This window comes from Chrysemys picta, chromosome 22 (assembly GCF_011386835.1).
Source record: "Chrysemys picta bellii isolate R12L10 chromosome 22, ASM1138683v2, whole genome shotgun sequence".
Taxonomy (NCBI): domain Eukaryota; kingdom Metazoa; phylum Chordata; order Testudines; family Emydidae; genus Chrysemys; species Chrysemys picta.
In genome coordinates, this window is record NC_088812.1 from 23,190,035 (window position 1) to 23,214,467 (window position 24,433).

At 50.4% G+C, this 24,433-nt stretch overlaps 1 protein-coding gene and 1 long non-coding RNA gene across 4 annotated transcripts in view; both read right to left on the reverse strand.

The window, feature by feature from the left end:
• LOC135977156 (syntaxin-binding protein 2-like) overlaps positions 1-24,433 on the reverse strand; it is a 252,736-nt gene that overhangs the window by 18,730 nt on the left and 209,573 nt on the right. The window contains exons 1-5 of one of the 3 annotated variants that reach the window (XM_065576428.1): positions 9,017-9,307; positions 8,298-8,363; positions 6,213-6,262; positions 5,096-5,177; positions 4,420-4,496 (exon numbers count right to left, since the gene is read on the reverse strand). The exons of 1 other annotated variant lie outside the window; for it this stretch is intronic. In XM_065576428.1, coding sequence (XP_065432500.1) covers positions 4,420-4,496; positions 5,096-5,177; positions 6,213-6,262; positions 8,298-8,334 — 246 coding nt within the window. In that variant the 5' untranslated portion in view covers positions 8,335-8,363; positions 9,017-9,307. Of the gene's footprint in view, positions 1-4,419; positions 4,497-5,095; positions 5,178-6,212; positions 6,263-8,297; positions 8,364-9,016; positions 9,308-24,433 lie in introns of those variants that run through there. One more of the 3 variants, XM_065576431.1, reaches the window with a different exon arrangement.
• Positions 11,824-24,433, reverse strand: part of LOC135977157 (uncharacterized) — a 125,108-nt gene continuing 112,498 nt past the window's right edge. Inside the window, exons 2-4 of the long non-coding RNA XR_010594508.1 lie at positions 17,615-17,696; positions 15,546-15,685; positions 11,824-13,027 (exon numbers count right to left, since the gene is read on the reverse strand). This is a non-coding gene — a long non-coding RNA (uncharacterized LOC135977157). The remainder of the gene's footprint in view (positions 13,028-15,545; positions 15,686-17,614; positions 17,697-24,433) is intronic.

Here is a 24,433-nt window from a genome sequence, read left to right on the forward strand (position 1 = left end):
CCTCCCACAGCCTTTGTTCAGTTTCCCGGGCCCCGGAGTCATCTGACCTCCAACCCCCTCCTGGGTTCTCATGTTACAAGCTCAGGTATGTTCCCTTGGGCCGGCTCCCATCCCCCGATGCAGACCATCCTAGTCACACTCCCCTGTCAGCATTCACACACCACAGTGAGAACAGTCCCAGTTCGTCACATCTCTCCCCCCTTCGAGACCGAACTGAGCAGGGTCACTTTAGCCAGTGACCCGGGGAAGTTCGAACCTACCCCCGTTCCCATGGATGCCCCCGCATCCCTCCAGTTCCTTGGTGGGAGTTACACCAGGCCCCTTCCGTTCCACGCCCCCCCTTAGGTCGGGGGTGCTTGATGGCACTCGCAGTTCGCATGTGGGAAGGTTTATGCGGCCTGTGCCCTTTTCCCACCCCCATACCTCTGGGGCTCCAACTGGGCTGTGGTCTTCTCCCAGCACTCCAGTCTGGAGGTCTGTGCTTTGGGCTCTCTTGGTTTAGAGCCGCCCTTTTAACCTTGGCCACCCTCTGGAAAGGATCCTTTATGCTGGGCAAGGGTCCTAAAGCTGTTTTCCCCTTGTCCCAGGCCTTCCTCCCCCTCTGACAGGGGTCACAGGATCCGCAGTACTGTCGGACAGTAACAAAGACCCCAGGCCAGTAAAAGCTCCGTAGCAGCCTCTGCTGGGTACGCCAGGTTCCCTGGTGCCCTGAGAGGGGAATGTCATGGGCCCAGCACAGCAGCTGGCGGCGATACTTCTGGGGTACCACCAGCTGCCTCCTGATCCCCCCTGACTCCATTTTCCCTGGGGGAGCCCATTCTCGGTACAGGAACCCCTTCTCCCACAGGAACCTTTTCCGGCCACCTCGTCCCATGGTCTGTACCGCATTGAGGTCGGCCAGGTCCCTTATTTTCCGCAAGGAGGGGTCTCTCTGTAGCTCGGCCTGGAACTCAGCAGCTGGGACAGGGATGGCCACCTGCTCTTTCTCGCCCGCTGGGTCCGAAGCTGCAGCCTCCCTGAGCCGCGTCCCTGGGCGTTCCCTCCCCACCAGGTTAGGGTCCTGCGCCTCAGGCAAGGCACCCCCCCCAAGGCCAGGGCGCAGGGCCCCTCGCCGGCTCTGACTGCGGGTCACAACCAGTGCCTTTTGGGGGTTGCTTGGCCAGTTCTCCAGGTCCCCCCCCATCAATACCTCAGTGGGCAAATACGGGTGTACCCCCACATCCTTGGGGCCCTCCTTGGCCCCCCACTTCAGGTGTACCCTTGCCACGGGCACTTTGACTGGTGTTCCGCCCACCCCCGTCAGGGTCAGGTAGGAGTTGGGCACCACCTGATCTGGGGCCACCACCTCGGGCCGGGCCAGCGTCACCTCTGCGCCCGTATCCCAGTATCCATTGACCTTCCTCCCATCCACCTCCAGGGGAACAAGGTACTCTCTCCGGAGGGACAGCCCCGCGCCCACCGTATAAACCAAAAACCCTGAGTCTGGGGCATCCAGCCCCGTAGAGGAGCTGGCCTGGGGCCCTTCTCTCTCTTGAGCAGTTGATAAGCTGCCAGCCCCTCTTGCGTGAGAAGCCTGCCCCTCGTCCGTCTGGGCCTCTACCAAGTTAACCCTATGCGGGTTCGGTCTGCTCAGTCTGTCCTTGAGCTTGGGGCACTGGGCCCGAACGTGGCCTCTTCGGCCGCAGTAATAGCAGCTCATGTCCTGTGGGTCCCCTCGAGCCGGTCGGTTGTCCCTGACGCTGGGCATTCCCCGTGGGAGGGGATTCCCCATATTCCCTCTTTGGGAGGTCCCAGGGTGACTCTCTCTCTGCATCGCGGCGGGCCTGTTCCTTTGGGGCTCCTCCCTGCCACCCCCTGACCGGCTCTTTACAAACTCATCAGCCAGCTGCCCGGCGTGTCGCGGGTTCTCTGGCTTTCTGTCCACCAACCACAGCCTCAGGTCGGATGGGCACCGCTCATACAGTTGCTCCAGTACCAGCAGTTTAATCAGGTCCTCCTTCGTCTGGGCCCCACCAGCCCACTTGCTGGCGTATCTTTCCATGCGGACGGCTAGTTGCAAATATGAGATCTCAGGGGTTTTATCTTGACCCCGGAACCTTTCCCGGTACATCTCAGGAGTCAGCCCAAACTCTCGTAGCAGGGCCTTTTTGAATAGTTCGTAGTCCCCTTTCTCTGCCTCTCCCAGTTGGCGGTACAATGCCACGGATTTGGGGTCCAGTAAGGGGGTAAGGACCCGGAGTCTGTCCGCGGGATCCACCCGGTGCAGCTCGCAGGCCGTCTCAAAGGCCTCCAGGAAGTCATCCATGTCCTCCCCCTCCTTGTATGGGGCCATGATGCACTTATCAAAGCTCCGTGCAGTCCTGGGTCCCCCCTCACTCACCGCAGCCGGGGGTTCGCTGCCCTTCAATCTCGCCAGTTCCAGGTCATGCTGACGCTGTCTCTCTTCATGCTGTCTCTGTCTCTCATTCTCCTCCCGTTCATGCTGTCTCTGTCTCTCTTCACGCTGATGCTGTCTCTCTTTCTCCTCCCGTTCATGCTGTCTCTGTTGTTCACGATCCTCCAGCTCTCTCAGTTTTAGCTCTTTCTCCCATTCCAGCCAATTCCGCTCCACGGATGCCGAACGTCGCCGGGAGGATCCTCTGCTGGCCGGCGAGCTTCGCCGGGGGGACCCCCTGCTGGCCGGGGGGGTCACGGCGCCTTCGGTATTTGCTGGGCTCCTCCCCACCCTTCCCCTAGGCATAGGAAGGAGGGGTCTCGGGAAGCCCTCAGCAGCCGGCTGACCACTCCCAGCTGGGACAGACCCTGGTGCCTGCGCTGCATTTGCCAGGCTGCTTCCCTGAGACACAGGGATCAGTTCATTCGCACGATCTTCCGCCTCCAGCTGGGCAATGAGCTGTTCTTTGGTGAGCCTCCCAATGCGCAGCCGCCTCTGCTTGCACAGCTCCACCAGGTCGCTCTTAAGCCGCTTGGCATACATCTTCCTGCTGGCCACTCACCGGCCTGTGTGCTCACAGCTCCCCACAGTTCCCAGGGGGACCCCTAGTGTGCCAGCCCTTCTCGAGGTCACCACCTCTCTGCCAGGGTCGAGCTGCAGACTCCTCCGCCCCTGGGACCACTCGCTGCGATCCCCCCGGGGGACCCTGTTACCGCAAAAGTCCTTCTCGCTGGTCACACACTCCCAGGGGTAATAACCGTCTCTCTCCCACTCTTCAGCGTGCCTGGTCCCCGTCAATCCCCCTTCGTTTTACTGCTCCCCAGTCACTTACTGCAGGAAGCGCCATCCACGGGGTGCAGTAGATCCCACCGCTGCCACCAGTTGTTGCGGATTGTGGGGGAGTTAGGGCCCTGCACCCCCGACTTCCTGCGATTCACCATGACTCTCAGCCAGCCAGTAAAGCAGAAGGTTTATTTGGATGACAGGAATACAGTCCAAGACAGGTCTTGCAGGCACAGACAACAGGGCCCCCCTCAGTTAGGTCCAGCTTGGGGTCCCAGGGCATGCCGGCCCACCCCCCTTGGGGGGTCAGAGCCATCTCTGCCTCCCAGCCATCTCTCCAGCCTCCTTCCAGCCTGCTTCCAGCCTGCTTCCCGCACTCTCCCTCAGCGACCCCTCCCACAGCCTTTGTTCAGTTTCCCGGGCCCCGGAGTCATCTGACCTCCAACCCCCTCCTGGGTTCTCATGTTACAAGCTCAGGTATGTTCCCTTGGGCCGGCTCCCATCCCCCGATGCAGACCATCCTAGTCACACTCCCCTGTCAGCATTCACACACCACAGTGAGAACAGTCCCAGTTCGTCACACCCGTCCTGCTGCCCGAAGGGCCCAGCCCATGCCCAGCCCCTGGGGACTCAGGGCCCAGCATGATGCCATCGGGAGGTGGGCTGGTTTTCACCCCCCTGCCCCTGGTCTCCCTCCACTGGCCTCCCTGCTGCAGACGCAGGAGCCTCCTCCCCCACAGCCCCTGCCACCTGAGCCTCTGCCTCAGCGATTCTCCTTCCCTTTGAGTCTCAGCTGAGGACTTAGGGTGACCAGATGTCCCGATTTTATAGGGACAGTCGCAGTATTTAGTTTTTTCCCTTCTATAGGCTCCTGTTACCCCCCAACACCTGTCCCGGTTTTTCACACTTGCTATCTGGTCAGCCTAGCCGAGGTTGCCTCTCTCCGCCTGCTGCACCTTCCCATCCAACCCCCACGGGACTGCACTGCGGAGAGGTCTGGGGGACAGTCTGTGCCTCACGTGGCAAAGAACATGAAGCCCAGCTCCGGGGAAACAGCCTCTTGGGAAGCCCCTACTGGCCCCATTCCCATCCTGACCTTGTGCTGCGCATCCCCCCGGACGGCGTCACCTCCAGGCTGCACTAGGTGTTGCCCCGGGGTCTCCCCTGCTCCCCATCCAGCTGCCCCAGGCCCGAGCTCCTACCTTCTCCACAGGGCTGAGCAGGTAGATGGCCTCCAGGCTGGGGATTGGCTCCCGGCGCTTGTTAATATCTTCTACAACTAGGAGAGAGCAGACATTGGGCGCGGGTCAGTGGGTCCTAGCCACCCACCCCAGCCGCTCTCCACCGGGATAGGGGGAGGGGAAGCCAAGGGGAACAGGGATGTTCGCTGGCAGCAGGCTGAGGGGTTCCACAGGCTACAATGCAGCAGCAGCTTTGATGTGGGGCCATGGGCTGCGATGCTGCCCCAGTACGGAGCAGGGAGGGAACGTCCCTCTATACTGTGCTGGGGACAGCCCCCTAGAGCGCTGGCTCAGCTCTGTGCCCCTCAACCCCAGGGCTCCTCCACCCTGGAGCAGGGAGCCAGCATTCCCCCTCTCCTGCCAGGACCCTGCCCGCAGCATGGGGGAGGAGCAGCGAGGAGTTAACAGGGGTCTGAGAAAAGCGGTGAAGAGGCTCCAGGGGCTGAAAGCGCTGGGCTAAGGGAACTAGATCTCGCTGGGAAGGTACCAATAGCAAGGAGGGCATCTAGGGGGCTGCAAAGGGGGGAAACTAGATGCAAACGTGAATGTAGACAAGTCAACTCCCCGACTGTGAGGTGTATCCAAGGGGGAGGGGAGCCCTGGTGGGGGGAGCAGACGGGAGGGAGGGGCCACTCACGCGCGATGCCTTCGTCCACGATGTCGGACATCTTGCAGCACGACGAAAGGATGCGTGTGCTGGGGCGGTCCATGATCAGCACCTGGGGTAGCGAGAGGGGAGCGCGCCGCTTCGGACGAGCTAGTCACTGCCCTGAGCCCAGCCGCCCACCATCATCATCCATGGAACAGCCAAGGGAGTAGAGCGACTGCTAACGGCAGAGCCGACGGCTCCCGGCCCAGCCCTTCCACAGCAGAGCGGCAGGGCCGTTACCAAGCCTGCACTTGGCTGAGCTGACCGTGCTAAGGACTGCGTGAGGAGCGACAAGGAGATCGGCTCCGAGCAGAGTGGCTGGTACGAGATGTCGGAGACAAACCTGGGACACCCGGCCATTCAGAATGGTTCCATCCTCCTAGATTGGAGGAGATCAGCCTCTTGGCCCAGGTGACAGGGTGAGTGCAAGAGGCAGGGACAGAACTCAGGAGTCCTAGCTCCCAGTGCCCTCCTCTGATCCACCAGATACCCGCTCCCCAGCCCTCGGACAGAACCAGGATCAGGGCACAGAGAAATGGAACGAGGGGAGTCTCCGTGTTCCCCTAGGAAAGCCCTATAGGCCATCAGCCCGACATCTCCACCGCCTTCCTGCCGTGCCGAATGAACCCATTGCTCCGTGCAGCCCAGCATCCTGCTGCACCAGATCCAGCCACTGGGAAACCTAGTCCCCTGTGCTCCCTCTGCCGCACCGGCCAAGCCCACCGCTCCACACACCCCAGCCCAGTCCATGCCGGGGGCTCAATAACCTGCCTGCCCAATGGTACATGCTGCCCCCATGCTTGGCGCTTTCCTGCTCCTCCTCCCACCCAGGCTGACTCACTGGGCCCAGTGGTCTGATCCGGTGTGTGTGTGGGGAGATATGGGGCTAGCTGGACCAGCTGGGTCTGATCCAGCGCAGCGGGAAGGCAGACATACACAAGCCTAGCTGGGGGCGGATGATCGGCTAGACAGAGCAGGGATCTGATCCAGTCTGGAAAACCTCAGGGTCCTAATGAATCCCAAGAAGCTGGAGGGGAAGGAGCACGATATATGGATACAGCATATCCCCAGGGGAACACCAGGGCAGCAGGCCCGGCCTGCTTACCTTCCATTTTCCTTCCTTCTTCACGCTGCGAAAGACAACGCTGAGGATCTCTGCGAGGGAAAGAGATGGGGATTAGTGGTGGGGATTGGATGGGACGGCTGTGCCCTGAGCCAGGACCCACTGGCTGGTGGAAGGACCCCTCGGGGAAGTGGCTCAGAGGCTGCTCTCAGGCCAGCTAGCGATGTGCTCCTAGCAGAGCCCCAGTCAGCGATCGTAGTGGGGTGGCAGGCTAGATGGGCCATGGCTCTGATCCCCCTTCCTTTCTGCCAGGCTGGATACGAGCGCAGCTGAACTAAGGATCTGGCCCCGTGCAGCAAGAGAACAGATCTTGTCCAGCACCTCTTGACTGGAGGGGATCCAGGGACCCTCTACTGTGTGTGGGGGATGACAACACGACAAAGACTTCAAATCCTGATTCCTGCACAAAGAACCCCTCCAAGGCATGCCCCGCTCAGGGAACTGCCGGCCTGTCTCCTGGGCACCTTCCACGGCCAAGCTAAGCAATTAGATAGTCAGCTCTTCGGGCCAAGCACCATCTTTTTGTTATGCCCAGCAGAATGGTACCCTGACCCATGACTGGCACTCCTGGGCGCTACCGTAATACACCTAATGAATAATGTACAACGCCTTGCAAAATGGGGCCTTGGTCCATGACTTGGGCTCCTGGGTCCTACCATAATACAGGCATTTCAACCCTGAACTGCAGCTACGGCCCCCCACACCAGCCCTGGGCTGCCCCCACCAGCTGTGCCAGTGCCCCTCACTACTGACTGGAGTCCCCTGCTACCCCAGCCCTGGGCTCCCTCCCATTCCCAGCTCTGCCAGTGCCCCTCACTCCTGTCTGCAGCTCCCTGCTATCCCAGCCCTGGTCTGTCCCCCACCAGCTCTGCCAGTGCTCCTCACTCTTGAACCGCAGCTATTCCAGTCCTGGGTTCCCCCCCTCACGGCTCTGCAGATGCCCCTCACTCCTGACCTGCAGCCCCCTGCTATTCCTGTTCAGAGACCCCTCTTGAACCGGGGCAGTATGGCCCAGCCCAAGTATTCAAAAATCACGTGTCAGGCCCTCCTAACTATGCGATTTACTGAGGAAAAACTAAGAGAAGAGCTAAGGGTTATTAGCACCACCGGCAGTCCTGAGCTGTGGGCCACTTTTGCTCTGTCCCAGTTCTGGGGGCAACCATAGAACATCTGAACTGAATCCACTTTCCAAGGGTCTTTTAAACCCCAGGCCCGTGGTCTGGATTTAGCCACAGGCCCCGTCCACTGCAGCTGGGGCTGGAGATTCAGCAGTGGCTTGGGCTTCTGAAGTAACACAGCCCACACAGCGGGGCAGGGTGTTGCCAGAAGACAATGACTAACACATAGCAACTAACCCCTCAGAGTCCAGCATGCACAAGGCAGCGGAGGCCATGCTGATCAGGTGTAAGGCTTTAACTTGTTCTCTCCTACATTACAGCTATAGCCTACGCCAGCTCTGCGTTGCGGCCGGGCAGAAGCGTACTGCTTCACTACGGTACAAAGTGGCTCTGACGTCATTTTTCTCCTCATGTGCAGCTGTTACCCGTTCTGACAGGCTGTTTATAACGCTAAGTTTACTAGTTTTCGGAGGCGGTCGGGGGAGGAGAGGGGGTGCAAGGTGGAAGTTTTGCCTAGGCCGCAAAATATCCTTGCACCGGCCCTGGCGGGAGTCACCCCGATGGAAAGAGATGATGATGATTCCCCCCAAAGTGCAGCTCCTATGGGAGGGGGCAGCCCTTGGGGGTGGGGCAGACACCCTCCTGGTGTGTGACAGGCAGGCGGGGGGAAGAGGAGCTCTCTGCTCTGACTGGTTTCAGAGTAGCAGCCGTGTTAGTCTGTAACCCACGAAAGCTTATGCTCTAAGAAACTTGTTAGTCTCTAAGATGCCACAAGTACTCCTGTTCTTTCTGCTCTGACTGACTCCTAATCCTCCCCGAGGGTGCGACACCCCCATAAGCGCCCCGCCCTGCCCTCCCAGGGCCCCCCAACTGGGTCCTGTTCCTCCAGACCCACACCCGACTGGATTCTGCCCCCAACCGGGCTCAGACCCCCCAGCTCTGCACTCACTCTCGCGCACCACCGCCTTCAGCCCGGATGGGGTCATCTCCGCCTTCTCTCACGCACCTTCGAGTCCTGTGGATGGAAGTGGGACTCAGCTGTGTGCGGGGCAGGGCTGGAGTCAGGACTCCTGGGTTCTACCCCTGCTCTGCTCCTGCCCTTGTGCGCGCCCTGGCTTCTCCCTGCCGTGCTCTGGGGAGTGTCTGTGACACTGGGCGACGGCCCCTAGTGACACTGATGGAGGGGCCCAGTTCCCTCTAGTGTCACTGATGGATGGGCCCAGCCCCACCAGTGATTGATTTGAGTATAAAGCAACTGCGGTGCTGGTGGGTTGATGTCTGCAAGGCTGATGACGGCTGAACTCCGCAGCCCCCCACTTCTGGTGCTGCGGGGGCCGGGCCTGGGCACCCATGGGCCTGCGCCTGGTGACAGGGCCACGCAGGTCCCCACTGAACCCCCACCCGGTCACGTGGGGCGCAGAGGGAGGCAGGGGCCTCGGGCAGGGTTAAAGCGAGGACTGGGTTGGGGTAGTGGGGCCTCAACCCACTCCGGTTAGGGCCCCCCACCGAGCTGCAAGTCCCCCCCAACCAGTGCCCCCCCCAGCAGTGTCCCTCGCCCCCCCCGAGTCAAGTCTCTTGCCCACCTCCACCCAGCCCCCACCTCCCCCCTCCAGCCAGGCTCCTCACCCCCCCTCCACTCGGCCCCCGCAGCCAGGCCCCGTGTTGTACCCAGGAGCAGGAGCGGGTTCGATGGAACGTCTCCTTCCCTCGCTCTTCACTTCCACCAGAACGTGCTGGGACGGCCTGAGCTGCGCACACAGTCACTGGGACGGACTGCACCACTCGGCCGGGAGCTCAGTCCCTTTCTGCAGTTAGTGGCGGGAAAATATGGTACAGTCCCAGCAAGGGTGGAAAACAGTCTGAGGTAAAATTGTCCTTGGAGTGGCCAAAGGCGGGAAAAACCGGTTGGATCCAGTTATGACTGGGCCAGGATAACAGTAAACAACAAGATGGCGGTCACAAGATGGCAGTTCAGACTCCATCTTGGATTGCTGCTATATCTTTACAAACTACAAATTGAATTTAATATACACATATTTTAACAGACTATAATCCTATAACAAAACACACCCAGCAGTATATAGAGCAGTATAAACAAGTCATTGTCTGTCTGTAATTTTAGTTTGTACTGACTTTTATGTAGCCTGTTGATGTACCCCCTGGAAGACCCCTGTGTACCCCCAGGGGCACAAGTAACCCTGATGGAGAACCACTGGGTTAGAGAAACGGGGTGGGGATGGGGGGGTCCTAGAAATCAGGACTCCTGGGTTCAATCCTGACTGCAAGTGGAGTGGGGTCTAATGGTTAGAGCACAGAGCTGGCAGTTAGGATTCCTGGGTTCTAGTCCAGGCTATGCAATTGATTCATTCTGTGACATGGTTCTTTCTGCCTTGTCTGCTTGTGACATGTGGAGCGCAGAGACCTGCCCCAGCCCTTCCCTTCCGGCTGGGTGGTGCAGTAATTAATGGCCATAGAGCCTGGGCTCCAAGATCCTGGAGCAAAGCGTCCTGGAGAAGGAATTTGTTCCCCAGGCTTGACTGGCTTCCTGCCTCATCCCACTCTCCATCAATCAGAACAAATCCCTCCTGGCAGAGCTGTTGTCTGACCCAATCTATTGGGTCCTGGCTGCTGTTCAGCTCAGGTTAACAGCATGTTCTGTTTCTGTAAACTCCCTCAGAGCTTTCGAATGGAAGTGAGAGTCTTCTTCACACCCTGCTCTAAACTGTGAGTAGTGTCGCTCTGTGGCTGTTCACTCTACTTCCCCCCCAGAGATGGCATCATTTCAGTGCCAGGTTAGTGATCTCTGTATAGTGTTGCTGTGTTACTACACTGCTGCTGCGCTCCACCCCAGAGGTATCTGCATTTCAGTGCTGGGCAGGCAATCCCTGTGCAGTGTTGCTGTGTGTTGTTATGCCGCTACTGTGCTCCACCCCAGAAGTGGCTGCAATTCAGTACAGGGTGAAGGGAAGTCCATGTCTCATTTTGCCCAGGGGGGTGGGGGTTTAAAGAGCCTCCCAACCCCTCACCTGCACCCCAGCTCCTAGGAGGGGTTATAGAGCCCCCCCAAGGCTGGAGAGTTACAGCCCTTGCCCTTAGCCCGGCGGTTCTATAGGTAGAGCCTGCAGAGCTTGCCCCCCCATCACTCCCCAGGCTCGAGCTGCTAGCAGGGGCTCTCTCCCACTTCCTGAGAGCCTCACGTGGCCCCACAGCAAGAGGGTTCGGCCTCCGACTCACTGTGCAGCTGCCTCCCATTGGACCCCAGGCTGGCCTCCCCCACATTCCCATAGGGCAAGATGAGTGGGGGCGGGGCAGAGCAGCTGTCGGAGTCCTGCCCCCAACCCCCTCAGAGGCTAGAACTAGAGCCGGAACCAGCTACTGGCTGGGGCTCGAGCTGCCGCTTCAGTGCCTAGCTCCCCCCACCCCATCACCCAGGACGGGGATCCGGTGCCACAGCCTGGCCCAGCGCAGCAACCGTCCATTGGCCACTCTGCCCTCAACGGCCGCCCCCCAGGAGGTGCAGCCGCCTCCCCAGCAGCGCAAGGCAGCAGAGACCTTTCTTCCTAACACCCCCGCCCGCCTGCCCACACACACGCCAAGGAACACATGGTAGTTTCAACAGCCACTTTATTAAACGTTAGAAAGGCCAACACAGTGCAGGGACACACGCCTCCCTGGTGACATACATTTAGAAACCTCTGACAATGTAGGAACTAGTACAGAGAGTTGATATTTCTTTAAAAGCTGCAGCATAAACATAATAGTAAAAAGTTTCTTAATTTGTGAGTAAATAAGATTACATTTTTGTACAGTTATCTTTGTTACTGGTCCATGGTGCATTCATACAGTAGAGTTATTTTTCTAGAGACTTTGTACATTTAAAGAAGTCACTGCAATGATAAAGATAGAGCAGAAATTAAAATACTTCAGTAGGCACAGAAATCCTTGCCTTTCTCTCCCTCTTCATCCTCAATGAAACAGGCAAGGCCTTAGATAGTTAATTATAAGCCAACAGAGCAACTTTCCACAACACTCACTACCAAAAAGCAGCTTGTACTTTGGGGTAAAGAGGCCAATATTTCTTGCTAGGTGTTTAGAGGGCAGATCCACCATTGGGCTTAGCCACCCTCTGAGCGCTCTGTCACAACTTTCTGGTAGTTGTCGCTCCCGAGTCTAGCTCATTTTTTGGGATAACAGCCAAAGCAACATCCAACACTCAAAGAAGTAGGCTATGTCGATTAGGTTTGTGAATCAATTTCACAGTGTAACTATTTGCAAATCGACCCCAAAAAGTAAGGGAGGAAAAAAGAGACAAGAGAAAGGAAAAACTATACAGAGGAAGGTTTCAGAGTAGCAGCCGTGTTAGTCTGTATCCGCAAAAAGAAGAACAGGAGGACTTGTATATATGCATCCGAAGAAGTGGGCTGTAGTCCACGAAAGCTTATGCTCTAATAAATTTGTTAGTCTCTAAGGTGCCACAAGTCCTCCTGTTCTTCTTTATACAGAGGAAGTAGAAACAAGGACTGGAAGGAAATTAGAAACCGACAAATTAGAGGGTACACACAGTGGTGACTGTGTGAAGCACCAAGTTATTTCTTTCCGTCCTCATAGAGAGCAGACACCCAGACCTAAAAAGTTTGTCGGTAAGAGGGAAGAGGCAACGACGTTTGTTACCGACCTTTCCTGAAGTCCTAAGGGAACACTCACTCAGGGGACTAGTTTAGAGGGAAGATAATTTGTGAAGTAATGCAAACAGATTCCATATAAATATATATAAAAATTTAAACTACATTTGGCACTGATTCTACTCTGGAAACATTTTGCTGGCTTGCAGAGAAAAGTTTTCACTGATCTACTTTTTGGCAAAAGACAAAAACCTCAAACAAAACCAACTTTGGTAAGTGTCTACATTACAAACACTAAACATTTTTAAAGGTACTCTTTCAGATTAAACTGACACCAAAAAGTGACAGACTGTCTTTTGAAGAGAATGTAAACAACTTATAGAGGTTTAATCACAAATACCACAAGGCAGCACTAACGGTTTAGTGCTCAAATATTTAGAACTTCAATAATAGAATTTAACTGCATAGTCTTAAAACAGTAGTGAATGACAAGTGGTGTTTACAAGGGTGGCAGGCTCTTCCACAACTAGTCAGAAGGCATTAATGGAGTAAGAGGCAAGGCAGGGAAAGTCTGTTCAAATGGCAGACGTGTTAAGAGTTTCTTCCAAGAAGGCACAAATTTAAGATTTGGTTCCCATCCCTTTAGTAGTGTGTCAGAAGAGACACCTTTAAATTGCGGCATGAAGGAGACAGTGAAGAGGACAGATACCCAAACATACTCTTCACATTTATCTAGAATGCAGTACTCAGTGGCAACAATACATTGCTTCTAGATTCTGAAATGCAAACATGAAATCCTCTTCACCAGCCCATACTCAAGATTACCAAGGCACTGTGCAAGTTGTGGGCTGTGCTTATTAGTATTTTAAAATTAGGAGTGTAACTTTTAAATAAAGGCACATTTCCTATACATGAGAGAGTTATCACATGACTAATCAAAATAATTTTGCTTTATACATCAGTAGGTGAGAGCTTGAGAATACAGCAGGTTTGAAGGAGAGAGATGGCTTCTGCAGGTTTGCATTTCTTCTTGTAACTCATGAGGACACATTCCAGACTATAACAGAAAAATAAGGATTGGAAAAACGACAGTCCTCTTCCCCCCACATCAAAGAGGCATAAAACAACCCTGCAACTTAAAGACTTGAGCTACGGAACACTCAAAATATTCAACAAAAGGAAATTCTAAATAATTTCCTGTGTTTGTTTTACCATAGTTTCATTCTTGCACAGGACTAGCTTTTAGAATTCATGTACTACGTATTTCTCACCTATGGTCACAATTCTGTTTGTAGCATCACAATTAGTTGCTGTAGACTGTGTTACAAACAGGCCCAAAGGTGAGAAATGAATATGCTGTCAGAGCTCGAGAGTAAATGAATCCTGCTGGAAAGCTTGTTAACAGCTACATCACAAATTCAAACAGCTGAACACCAAGCAGTGTAACTAGGCAGAAGCTCCCTGGCTCTACTATGGCCAGAATATGAATCCACAGTCTTCCTTGCACCCACCAGAAACATCTCCACTTGCGTTTGTATTTACAGGTTTGTTACCAGTTATAATGATGGGCTCGTGGCTGTTGTATACATACGGGTACATCTGGCAACATTCAGAAGTTGGGGCAAGTGAAATCTGGATATCAAAGAAGGGAGCATGAATTTCTTTCCTCTTAAAGCTTCTACTGCAATATATTTCTGTTTAAACAGCTTGTTCACCGGTGATGAATCCTTGAGAACTGTCTGTCCTCCTCCTCCTCCCCCAGGATTCTGCTCCAGCAGGAAAGCTAGTGCATGAAGTCAGTGGTGTTTCCTGCAGTCAAGTGAGGCTAGTCAGATCAAGGCTCTTGCCTGGACTGAGTTTAAGGGCAGGGTTTTAAGTGTCGACCTGCAGTGGCACCAGTAGAGCTGGACTGCTGTAGCGCTTCAGTGAAGACAATATTACACTGATGGGAGAGCTTCTCCCATTGGCATATTTAATCCACCTCCATGAGAGACGGTAGCTATGTTGAGGGGAAAAGCTCTCCTGTCCACATAGCACTGTCTACAATAGGGGTTAGGTAGGTGTCACTGCGTCACTCACAGGTGTGGATTTTTAACACATAGTTATAACAATGGCATGCAGGGGTAAATTTACAGTGTAGACGTGTCCTAACTACCTTGCTATCTAAGCACTATTGAGGATTGGAGAAGGAGTTTCATATGAAGCTTCCCTACTTTTTTTGTGGTTTGTTTTGCCTGACTTCTGGGCTGGAAGACAGCAAGGGTAGTCTGATTGGCTGGAGTATCCATTTGGGGATTAAGAAAAGGGTGTGACCCACTAGAAGAGGGCCAGACTGCTTTGCAAGAAAGAAAAGTGACATAAGGATGTTGAACCTGGAGTCTAAAGGATTAATAAATGTAGAAATATCACGAAAGATGAATTTGAGAAAGGTGTATGTCCACAGCTCCTGTCATCTAAGTTCGCAAAGCATTTCATGTTACTCTTTGGAAACCCCTGTGAGGTATGCATCATTATCCCCATTTTAAAGATTGAAAAACTGAGGCAAAGAAGTGGTCAAGTGACCTGGTCACGCTCAGAGTCACTCGCAGAGCTGGGACTGGGACTCAGGGGTCCCAGTCTCCTGTGGGATCCCATTTCTGCTCAATGCACAAGAGCCTGAGATTCAACAGTTAAGGTTCCCACAGAAGACATAACTTCACCACATCACACAGATTACATTCAAACATCAATTTAGCAGCGTAAGTACTACTTTGAACTACTGCATATGTCAGGCATGCAATATGGCTAAGTTAGCATTACTGTGTGAACCTTAACTTTTGAATATTATGACCTATGTACTAGCAGTCACAACCAGAGTGTGTTACATTAACAACTTTTTGCATTCGATTTACAGTCTTATGCCCCATGTACGCTAGTCCTACTGACAAAACAGTGCTTTAGCTAAACACCAATGATGATGATGATAATGAGAACAAATGCTATCAATACTGCCCATATCTGTTAAAAAAAGCACATAATTTAGTACAAACAACTCACTTAGATATTTTTAAAAGAGGGCAAAAGCTTCTTCTCTAGACCCAACTACTACTCCCCTGCCTTACAAATTAATGTTTTCCACTCTGTCTTGGCTTCTCAGCAAATAAAGAGTAGGCTTCCAGGCCTTCCTGTAATTAGCACACATGACTGTAAGAGACTAAAGGTTCTTTGTGCTGCTGTGTGTGTTGTCGTCATTCAGTCCATAGCACTGAATTTCTTCCTCCTAGATCTCCAACACCTTAAACTAGTACATTCATTTATCCTTAGCCACATTTCTGGCCTGGAGAACGTTTTGTGTAAAGGAACTTGGCCAGGCCACCCAACTTTTGGAAAGTTCATCTACTTCACTAAGCCAAATGCTCATTAAGGACCGTATGTTGTAATCTTAAATACTATTCACCATGAGTAAAGGCTGCAGAAATTGGCCATAGGTTTTCATGGTTAAAGTTATCTGGATTTCTTTCCCTTTATGTAGTATTCAACAACTTCTAGTTCTTAGTGACATTAATTTGCATTGGAAATACTCAAGTCATGGTTACCTTATAGTTCTTCCACCAATACTTTCTTTTCAACTTGGCAGCACTGGTCTCAAATTCCGCTGCAGTGCATCATCCAACTCTGACAGCTTCTGATCTCGTTCCAAAACCTTGTCCACGTTCACCGTCATGATGTCAATCACCTACAGTGATTTAATAGTCACAGTAAGTTATTCATGTGTTAGATGTTCATCTCCTCAAACACTTTAAGCATGCAGCATATCCTGACAGACACCTTTTATAACATTAACATCATTCAAGCGTTTGTTTTTAAATAAAGCAGAAGATATTGCCTTTTTGATTAAGAGTAGACAATACTGAATTTAGGTTCTTATATTAGCTAAAAGATTTGTGGAACTAAGTAATTGAATTGGAGATTCCCAATGCCTGCCTTGGGGTTTCAATATCAGAAGCTTTGTTTATAAACTTACTCCTACTGAAAGTAAAGTATTCCACTAACAATCTAGCATGTTAGAGAAGGGTCATCAAAAACTCAGTTATGGAAGCCACAGCTAGCATTTGAACAATACAGTAACTGCTCATTTAACATCATCCCGGTTAACGTTATTACATTGCTAATCAATTAGAGAACACGCTCGTTTAAAGTTGCGCAATGCTCCCTTATAATGTTGTTTGGCAGCCACCTGCTTTGTCCACTGCTTGCAGAAAGAGCAGCCTATTGGAGCTAGCTGATGGGGCTTGGAACCAGGGTAAACCAGCAGCCTCCCTAAGTTCCCTGTGCGACAGCCGCCCAGCAGGCTATCAATTGCCGGGCAGTTCAGCTGTCCCTTCCCCCACTGCCATATGCTACTTCTGCCCTCTGCCTTGGAGCTGCTCCTGGGAGCCTCCTGCTTGCTGTGCGGGGGAAGAGGAATGCTAATGTCAGGGTGTCCCCCTCCCCCCTGCTCCTGTACCCTATCTCCACAGAGCAAGGGGGGACATGACAGGGCTCAGGACAGAGGGAGCTTGCTGGAAGCAGCTGCTGTCTCAACTTGCCAATCTTCTTAAAAAGGTAGTGTAGTGTACTTAGAGTGGGGGTGAGTGTACTTAAAGGGACAATGCACATCTCTCTCTCTCTTTCTCACACACACACACACAGGGTGTGTGGATCTGTCTCTCCCTCTCTCACAGAGACACAGTCTCTCTCTGCCATGCTGTGTCTCCTCCCAGCATCTGTGCTGCTTTGTAGAGTGTGAGGCTACATTAACAACAATGTGTTAATCCTTGAGGGCTCAGGAGAGTGCTAGTTCATCATTTAACAGTAAGGCATTCCCTGGGAAATATCCCACCCTCTGACTCCACCACCTCAACCAAGCTTCACAATCATCATTGCTGCGTACAGTATTAAATTGTTTAAAACTTATACTGTGTGTGTGTGTGTGTGTGTGTATATATAAATATATATACACACACACACATATATAAAAATTAAAATAAAGTCTCTTGTCGGACGAAAAAAATTTCTCTGGGACCTAACTCCCCCGTCCTTTGACATTAATTCTTATGGGGAAACTGGATTCACTTAACATCGTTTCGCATAAAGTAGCATTTTTCAGGAACATAACTACAACATTAAGTGAGGAGTTACTGTACAATGTTTCTTTTGACACACAAAGCACCTATGACTTCTGAAAAGGAAGTGATGTGCTACCCTATCCAGCCAGAAAGAAATGAGGCTCTCAGCCAAGGATGGCTTTTGGCTCATGCAGGAAGTTTGCCGTAGTTTTGATATAGAACTAGAAACCCCTGGCAATTGTGGATTTCCACATAGCAAAGCTCATTCTCTGTCAGAAACCAACTGGAGTCATGCAGTTAACACATTGGCTCACAAGATAGTCATCTTTGCAAGATCAGGTCAACACCTGGGAAGTATCACAGGTTTCCTGCAACAAGTCTCAAGATGATAGTTCAGATCACAAGAGGGACAAACGATGAAGACATTCTAGTGTTTGGTTCATACACTGAAGCAGACAAATTTACTCTTTGCCCACACAGCACTTCCATGTGTCTTCCCTCTGTCAGGTTTCCCAAGATCAAAGGAATGGTAAAGCTGCTCTATACAAGAACCATACCTCATCTACGTGGTGTTGTGTCTGCTCAAGGTGACGGTTACTGCCAGAGGCACTATATGAGTTTCCAGGGCCACTTGTTGACCTGCAGTGTAGAGACAGTTACACTACGATATCATACTGTTAATTACATTTATATACCACCTAGAAGTATGCTTGGTAATTTGCAAACAAACGGTATGCAAACCAGTGAATATAAACGTAAACACCAATGGTCATAACAAAGGAAGGTGGAACATTCCCAAGGAGCTAATATGCAACAGAAGAAAAAAAGTTAGATTTCTTTTGCAGTGGAGGAGTGAAGCTTGAGCAGCAAGCTTTAGCCATAGAATTCAGACAGTGGTTCCAAACTTACCACTAACGAATGGCTGCAATGCCACTGGAGATCCGAGAAGCAGGTGGGAGAGAGAAGAGCGGCACTATAGCTCAGAGCATAGTGTATTGTTGCTCTTGATTGACCCAGAACATGGGTTTAGGGATCCCCCCTCTCTTTGAAATAAAAAGCACATGAGCTTGTGTGCACTATTTTCCCTTGGTTGAACTTGGGAATTTAAATTTTTTGGAAGCTACTGAACTCAGAAAAAGATTGTGTCAGTCACTGGAAGCATGCAACATTCACTACTTGTTTTCCTAAAAGTTCACCACAGACTAGAGAGGCAGTGGCCAGTACCAGATATTTCAGAAGAAGGTGCAAGAAGCACTGTAGAGCAGTGGGACTCAACCTTTCCAGACTACTGTACCCTTTTCAAGAGTCTGATTTCCCCCAATGAAGGAAAAAGAACAGTACATCTACAGTTTGTACACATAAGACATCTACAACAGTGGTTCTCAAGCAGGGGTCTGGGGCCCCCTGAGGGGGGCCGCAAGGAGGTTTCAGGGGTCCACAAAGCATGGCCAGCATTAGACTTGGGGGGTCCAGGACAGAAAGCCAAAGCCCCACTGCATGGTGCTGAAGCCAAAGCAACTTTGCATGGTGGGAGACCACTATGGCACAGGGAACTGGGCAATGGCCTTGTTTCTACCCCCAATGTTGTTCCTGGCTTTTATATGCAGAAAAACAGTTGCTGTGGCACATGGGGGCTATGGAGTTTTTATAACATGTTGGGTGGGCCTCAGAAAGAAAAAGGTTGTGAACCCCTGATCTACAATATATCCTGTATTTTGGCTTTTTATCATTTGCTAGCTGTACCACCTTTCAATATTGATTATGAACACAATTCTAAATAGTTTACTGAATTTATATAGAGGCAACATGATATTTTCTATCCTATTATCTATCCCTTTCTTAATTATTCCCAGCATTCTGTTCGCTTTTTTGACTGCTGCTGCACATTGAGTGGATGTTTTCTGAAAAACATCCACAATGACTCCAAGTTTTCTTTCTTTGAGTGGTAACAGCTAGTTTAGACCCCATGATTTTATGTGTATAGTTGGGATTATGCTTTCCAATGTGCATTACTTTGCATTTATCAACATGACATTTCATCTGTCATTTTGTTGCCCAGTCACCCAGTTTTGAGAGAGTCTTTTGTAGCTCTTTGCAGTCTGCCTGGGTCTTAACTATCTTTAGTAATTTTGTATCATCTGCAAATTTTGCCACCTCACAGTTTACCCCTTTTTCCAGATCATTTATGAATATGTTGAATAAGACTGGTCCCAGAAACTACCCCTGGGGCACACCACTATTTACCTCTGTCCATTCTGAAAACTGATTATTTATACTACGCTTTGTTTCCTATCTTTTAACCAGGTCAAATTACAAAGGATGAATATAAATAAATAACACAAGGTAGGGACAAAATTAGAAAGGCCAAAGCACAAAACAAGATCTAACTACCTAGAGACATAAAGGGGAACAAGAAAACATTCTACAGATACATTAGAAGCAAGAGGAAGACCAAGGACAAGGTAGGCCCGTTACTCAACTGTGTGTGTGTGTGGGGGGGAATAACAACAGAAAATGGGGAAAATGGCAGAGGTACTTAATGACTTCTTTGTTTCAGTTTTCACCAAGAAGGTTGGTGGGGATTGGACATCTAACATAGTGAATGCCAGTGAAAATGAGGTAGGATCAGAAGAGGCTAAAATAGGAAAAGAACAAGTTAAAAATTACTTGGACAAATTTGATGTCTTCAAGTCACCAGGGTCTGATGACAGAAGTGGGCTGTAGTCCACGAAAGCTTATGCTCTAATAAATATGTTAGTCTCTAAGGTGCCACAAGTACTCCTGTTCTTTTTGCAGGGCCTGATGACACGCATCCTAGAATACTTAAGGAGCTGACTGAGGAGATATCTGAGCCATTAGCTATTAAGACGAGAGAGATTCCAGATGACTGGAAAGGGGCATATATAGTGCCAATCTATAAAAAGGGAAATAAAGACAACCCGGGAATTACAGACCCGTCAGCTTAACTGCTGAACCAAGAAAGATAATGGAGCAAATAATTAAGCAATCAATTTGAAAACAGCTAGAAGATAAAGTGATAAGTAACAGTCATCATGGATTGTCAAAAACAAATCATGTCACATCAACCTGATAACTTTCTTTGACAGGGTAACAAGCCTTGTGGGAGGGGGGAAGCGGTAGAAGCTTTTGATACTGTCTCATATGACCTTTTCATAAACAAACAAGGGAAATGCAAGCTAGATTGAGTTACTATAAGGTGAGTGCAAAACTGGTTGGAAAACCATTCCCAGAGAGTAGTTATGAGTGGTTCACAGTCATGCTGGAAGGGCAGAACGAGTGGAGTCCCACGGGGATCAGTTCTGGGTCCGGTTCTGTTCAATATCTTCATTAATGATTTAGATAATGGCAGAGAGTACACTTATAACATTTGCAGACAATACCAAGCTGGGAGGGTTGCAAGTGCTTTGGAGGATAGGATTAAAATCCAAACGATCTGAAGTAAATAGGATGAAATTCAATAAGGACAAATGCAAAGGACTCCATTTTGGAAGGAACAATCAGTTGCACACATACAAAACGGGAAACGACTGCCTAGGAAGGAGTATTACAGAAAGAAATCTGGCAGTTGGAGACCCACAAGCTCAATATGAGTCAATAGTGTAACTCTATTGCAAAAAAAGCAAACACCATTCTGAAGTGTCTTAGCACAGGGGTGGGCAAACTTCTTGGCCTGAAGGCCACACTGGGGTTCCGAAACTGTATGAAGGGCTGGTGTAGTGTACTAAATTGCTCCCCGTAGGAATGTGCTACTTACAGTGTATTACTTATGGCTGCCAGTCCTGGTACTCTGAGCGGCATGGTAAGGGGGCAGGGAGCTGGGGGGTTGGATAAGGGGCTGGCAGTCCTGGGGGGCAGTAAGGGGACAAGGAGCAGCGAGTGGTTGGATAGGCGTGGGAGTCTCAGGGGGACCTGTCGGGGCAGGGATGTGGATAGGGGTTGGGACAGTCAGGGGACAGGAGGGGGCAGTCAGGGGATAAGGAGCTGTGGGGTTGGATGGGTCGGGTATTATGAGGGGGGCAGTTAGTGTGCGGGGGCAGGCTGTTTGGGGAGGCACAGCCTTCCCTACCTAGTGTAATATATTAAATTGCTCCTCGTAGAAATGTGTACTTATGGTGTACTACTTACGGCTGCCAGTCCTGGTGCTCCCTAAGTAGCACATTCCTATGGGGAGCTTGCAGCCCGGCCGCCCCGAGTACTGACTGCACGGTGAGCTAAAGCTGCGGGAGAGGGGCTGGGGGCTCAAGGGCCAGGCAGGATGGTCCCGTGGCTGGAGGTTGCCTGTAGTTTACCCATCTCTGTCTCCGCAGCAGTGTTGTAAGCAAGACACGAGAAGTAATTCTTCCATTCTACTCTGCACTGATTAGGCCTCAACTGGAGTATTGTGTCCAGTTCTGGGTGCCGCATTTCAGGAAGGAAGTGGACAAATTGGAGAGAGTCCAGAGAAGAGCGACAAAAATGATTAAAGGTCTAGAAAATGTGATCTATGAGGAAAGGCTGAAAAAATTCAGTTTGTTTAGTCTGGAAAAGAGAAGACTAAGCGGGGACCCGATAACAGTTTTCAAGTACATAAAAGGTTGTTATGAGGAGGAGGGAGAAAGACTGTTCTCCTTAACTCTGATAGGACAAGAAGCAATGGGCTCAAATTGCAGCAAGGGACGTTTAGGTTGGACTTTAGGAAAAGCTGCCTGTCAGGGTGGTTAAGCCTGGGAATAAATTGCCTAGGGAGGCTGAGGAATCTCCATCAATGGAGATTTTTAGGAGCAGGTTAGACAAACACCTGTCTGGAAGGGTCTAGATAATACTTAGTCCTGCCACGAGTGAAGGGGACTGGACTAGATGACCTCTCAAGGTCCCTTCCAGTTCTATGATTCTATGGGAGATATGATAGAGGTCTATAAAATTATGAATAATATGGAGAAAGTGAATAAGAAAGTGTTATTTATCCCTTTACACAACAAAAGAACCAGGGGTCACCCAATCCAATTAATAGTCAGCAGGTTTTAAACAAGAGAAAATACTTTTTCATACGGTGCACACTCCATCTGTATAACTCATTGCCAGGGGATGCTCTGAAGGCCAAAAGTCTAACTGGGCTCCAAAAAGGATCAGGCAAGTTCAGGAGGATAGGTCCATCAATGGGTATTAGCCTATATGGTCATGGACAGAACCCCGTGCTCCGGGTGTCCTTAAACCTCCAACCTCTAGGAGCTGGGAATGGAGGATGGGATGGATCACTTGCAACTGCCCTGTTCTGTTCATTCCTTCTGTAGCATCTGACACTGGCCACTGTCAAAAGACAGGATATTGGGTTAACTATTGGGTTATAAGAACTAGGGGCCACCAAATGAAATTAGTGGGCAGCAGGTTTAAAACAAATAAAAGAAAGTTCTTCTTCACACAGCACACAGTCAACCTGTGGAACTCCTTGCCTGAGGAGGTTGTGAAGGCTAAGAATATAACAGGGTTTAAAAGAGAACTGGATAAATTCATGGAGGTTAAGTCCATTAATGGCTATTAGCTAGGATAGGTAAGAACTGGTGTCCCTAGCCTCTGTTTTTCAGAGGGGGGTGATAGATGGCAGGAGAGAGATCACTTAGACTCATAGACTCATAGACTTTAAGGTCAGAAGGGACCATTATGATCATCTGGTCTGACCCCCTGCATGCTGCAGGCCACAAAACCCTTCCCTGGACTCTGCCGTTGAAGTCCCCAATCCTGTGTTTCAGTGACTTCAATCGGCAGAGACCCTCCTGCTAGTGATCCCTGCCCCATGCTGCGGAGGAAGGCGAAAAACCTCCAGAGGCTCAGCCAATCTACCCTGGAGGAAAATTCCTTCCCGACCCCAAATATGGCGATCAGTAAGACCCCGAGCATGTAGGCAAGAGTCTCTAGCCTGACCCCTGTTGGCCATTATACTATTTACGTACCATTGCTTGGTTTTCCTTGGCTACTATGTTTTACCATTAAACCATTCCCTCCATAAATTTATCTAACTTAATCTTAAAACCAGACAGGTCTGTCGCCCCCACCATTTCCCTCGGAAGGCCGTTCCAATATTTCACCCCTCTGACGGTCAGAAACCTTCGTCTAATTTCAAGCCTGAACTTCCCCACGGCCAGTTTATATCCATTCGTTCTCGTGTCCACATTAGTACTAAGCTGGAATAATTCCTCTCCCTCCCTTGTATTTATCCCTCTGATCATTACCTGTTAGGTTCACTCACTCTGGGGTACCTGGCATTGGCCACTGTTGGTAGACAGGATACTGGGCTGGATGGACCTTTGGTCTGACCCAGTACGGCCAGTCTTACGTTAAATGGACCATTGGTCTGAGACCATGTTATGCTATAGCTTCAACAGAAATTATGGACTTCCTGCATTGTACTAGCCAAAGAACTGCACCAAGTCAGACTAGATGATCAGAATGGTCCCTTCTGGACCAAGATCATGTTTGTTGTAGCATCTATTTTAGGAGAAATCTTTGAACTATCCTCTGATTCTCTCTCATTTTAAAATGCTTTAATACTTTTTTGACTGCTCAAAGTACTATTGTCACTATAAACACCCTCTGGTAGCTAACTTATAGAATGAATACTCCATCATATTATATGCCAGCTTTTAAAAACAGCACCAAATAACAAGGTTCCTTTAATTTGTAAAAAAAGCAGTACAAAACCAAAATGAAATAAAGAGTTCCTATGTTCATTTTGAAAACATTGGCATCTAAGCAGAATCACAGAGCTTACCATCCCTGCACACTATAATCTAGAAATAAAGAAGATTCTGCTTAATTTGTCAACCTAATATGAACTGACTAGTTAGCACTGAAGTCATTTAACAGCACAGCATCAAGCTGTCTGGAAGAGCCACAACCCACGATTTACCAGTTCTATGAACAAACAGGCGTATAGAAATTCCCAGATTCCTTTCACTGGGGCTAAACCTTTAAAAAATAAAAAAGCAGCACTTGTCCTTTGATAGGGGAAAAAGTCCCCAAACACACTGCCCACAAAAAGTTGAAAGATCTAGTGCCATTCATCTTTTACTCCTTCCTAACCTGTAAAGGCAGCCCTTACAGAAGTCACATCTATCACCCTTAAGAGGCATACAGCAAAAAAGCATGAGTTTTCTGTGACTTAGTAAACCCCTTTCGACTCAACAATCACTAAGAAACAGAGAGGTAAAGGAATGCTGCTGCATGTGAGGCTTCCTGCCTAGAGAGTTAGAAGAGAGAACACAGCAAGTGGATGACAGCAGCTGCCACGTTAGGAAGCAGAGACTGGCTGTGGTGGCAGGACCCTGTGTGACACACTCGGGGGTGCAGATCCGACTCCAGCTGAACTGCCACACGCCCGC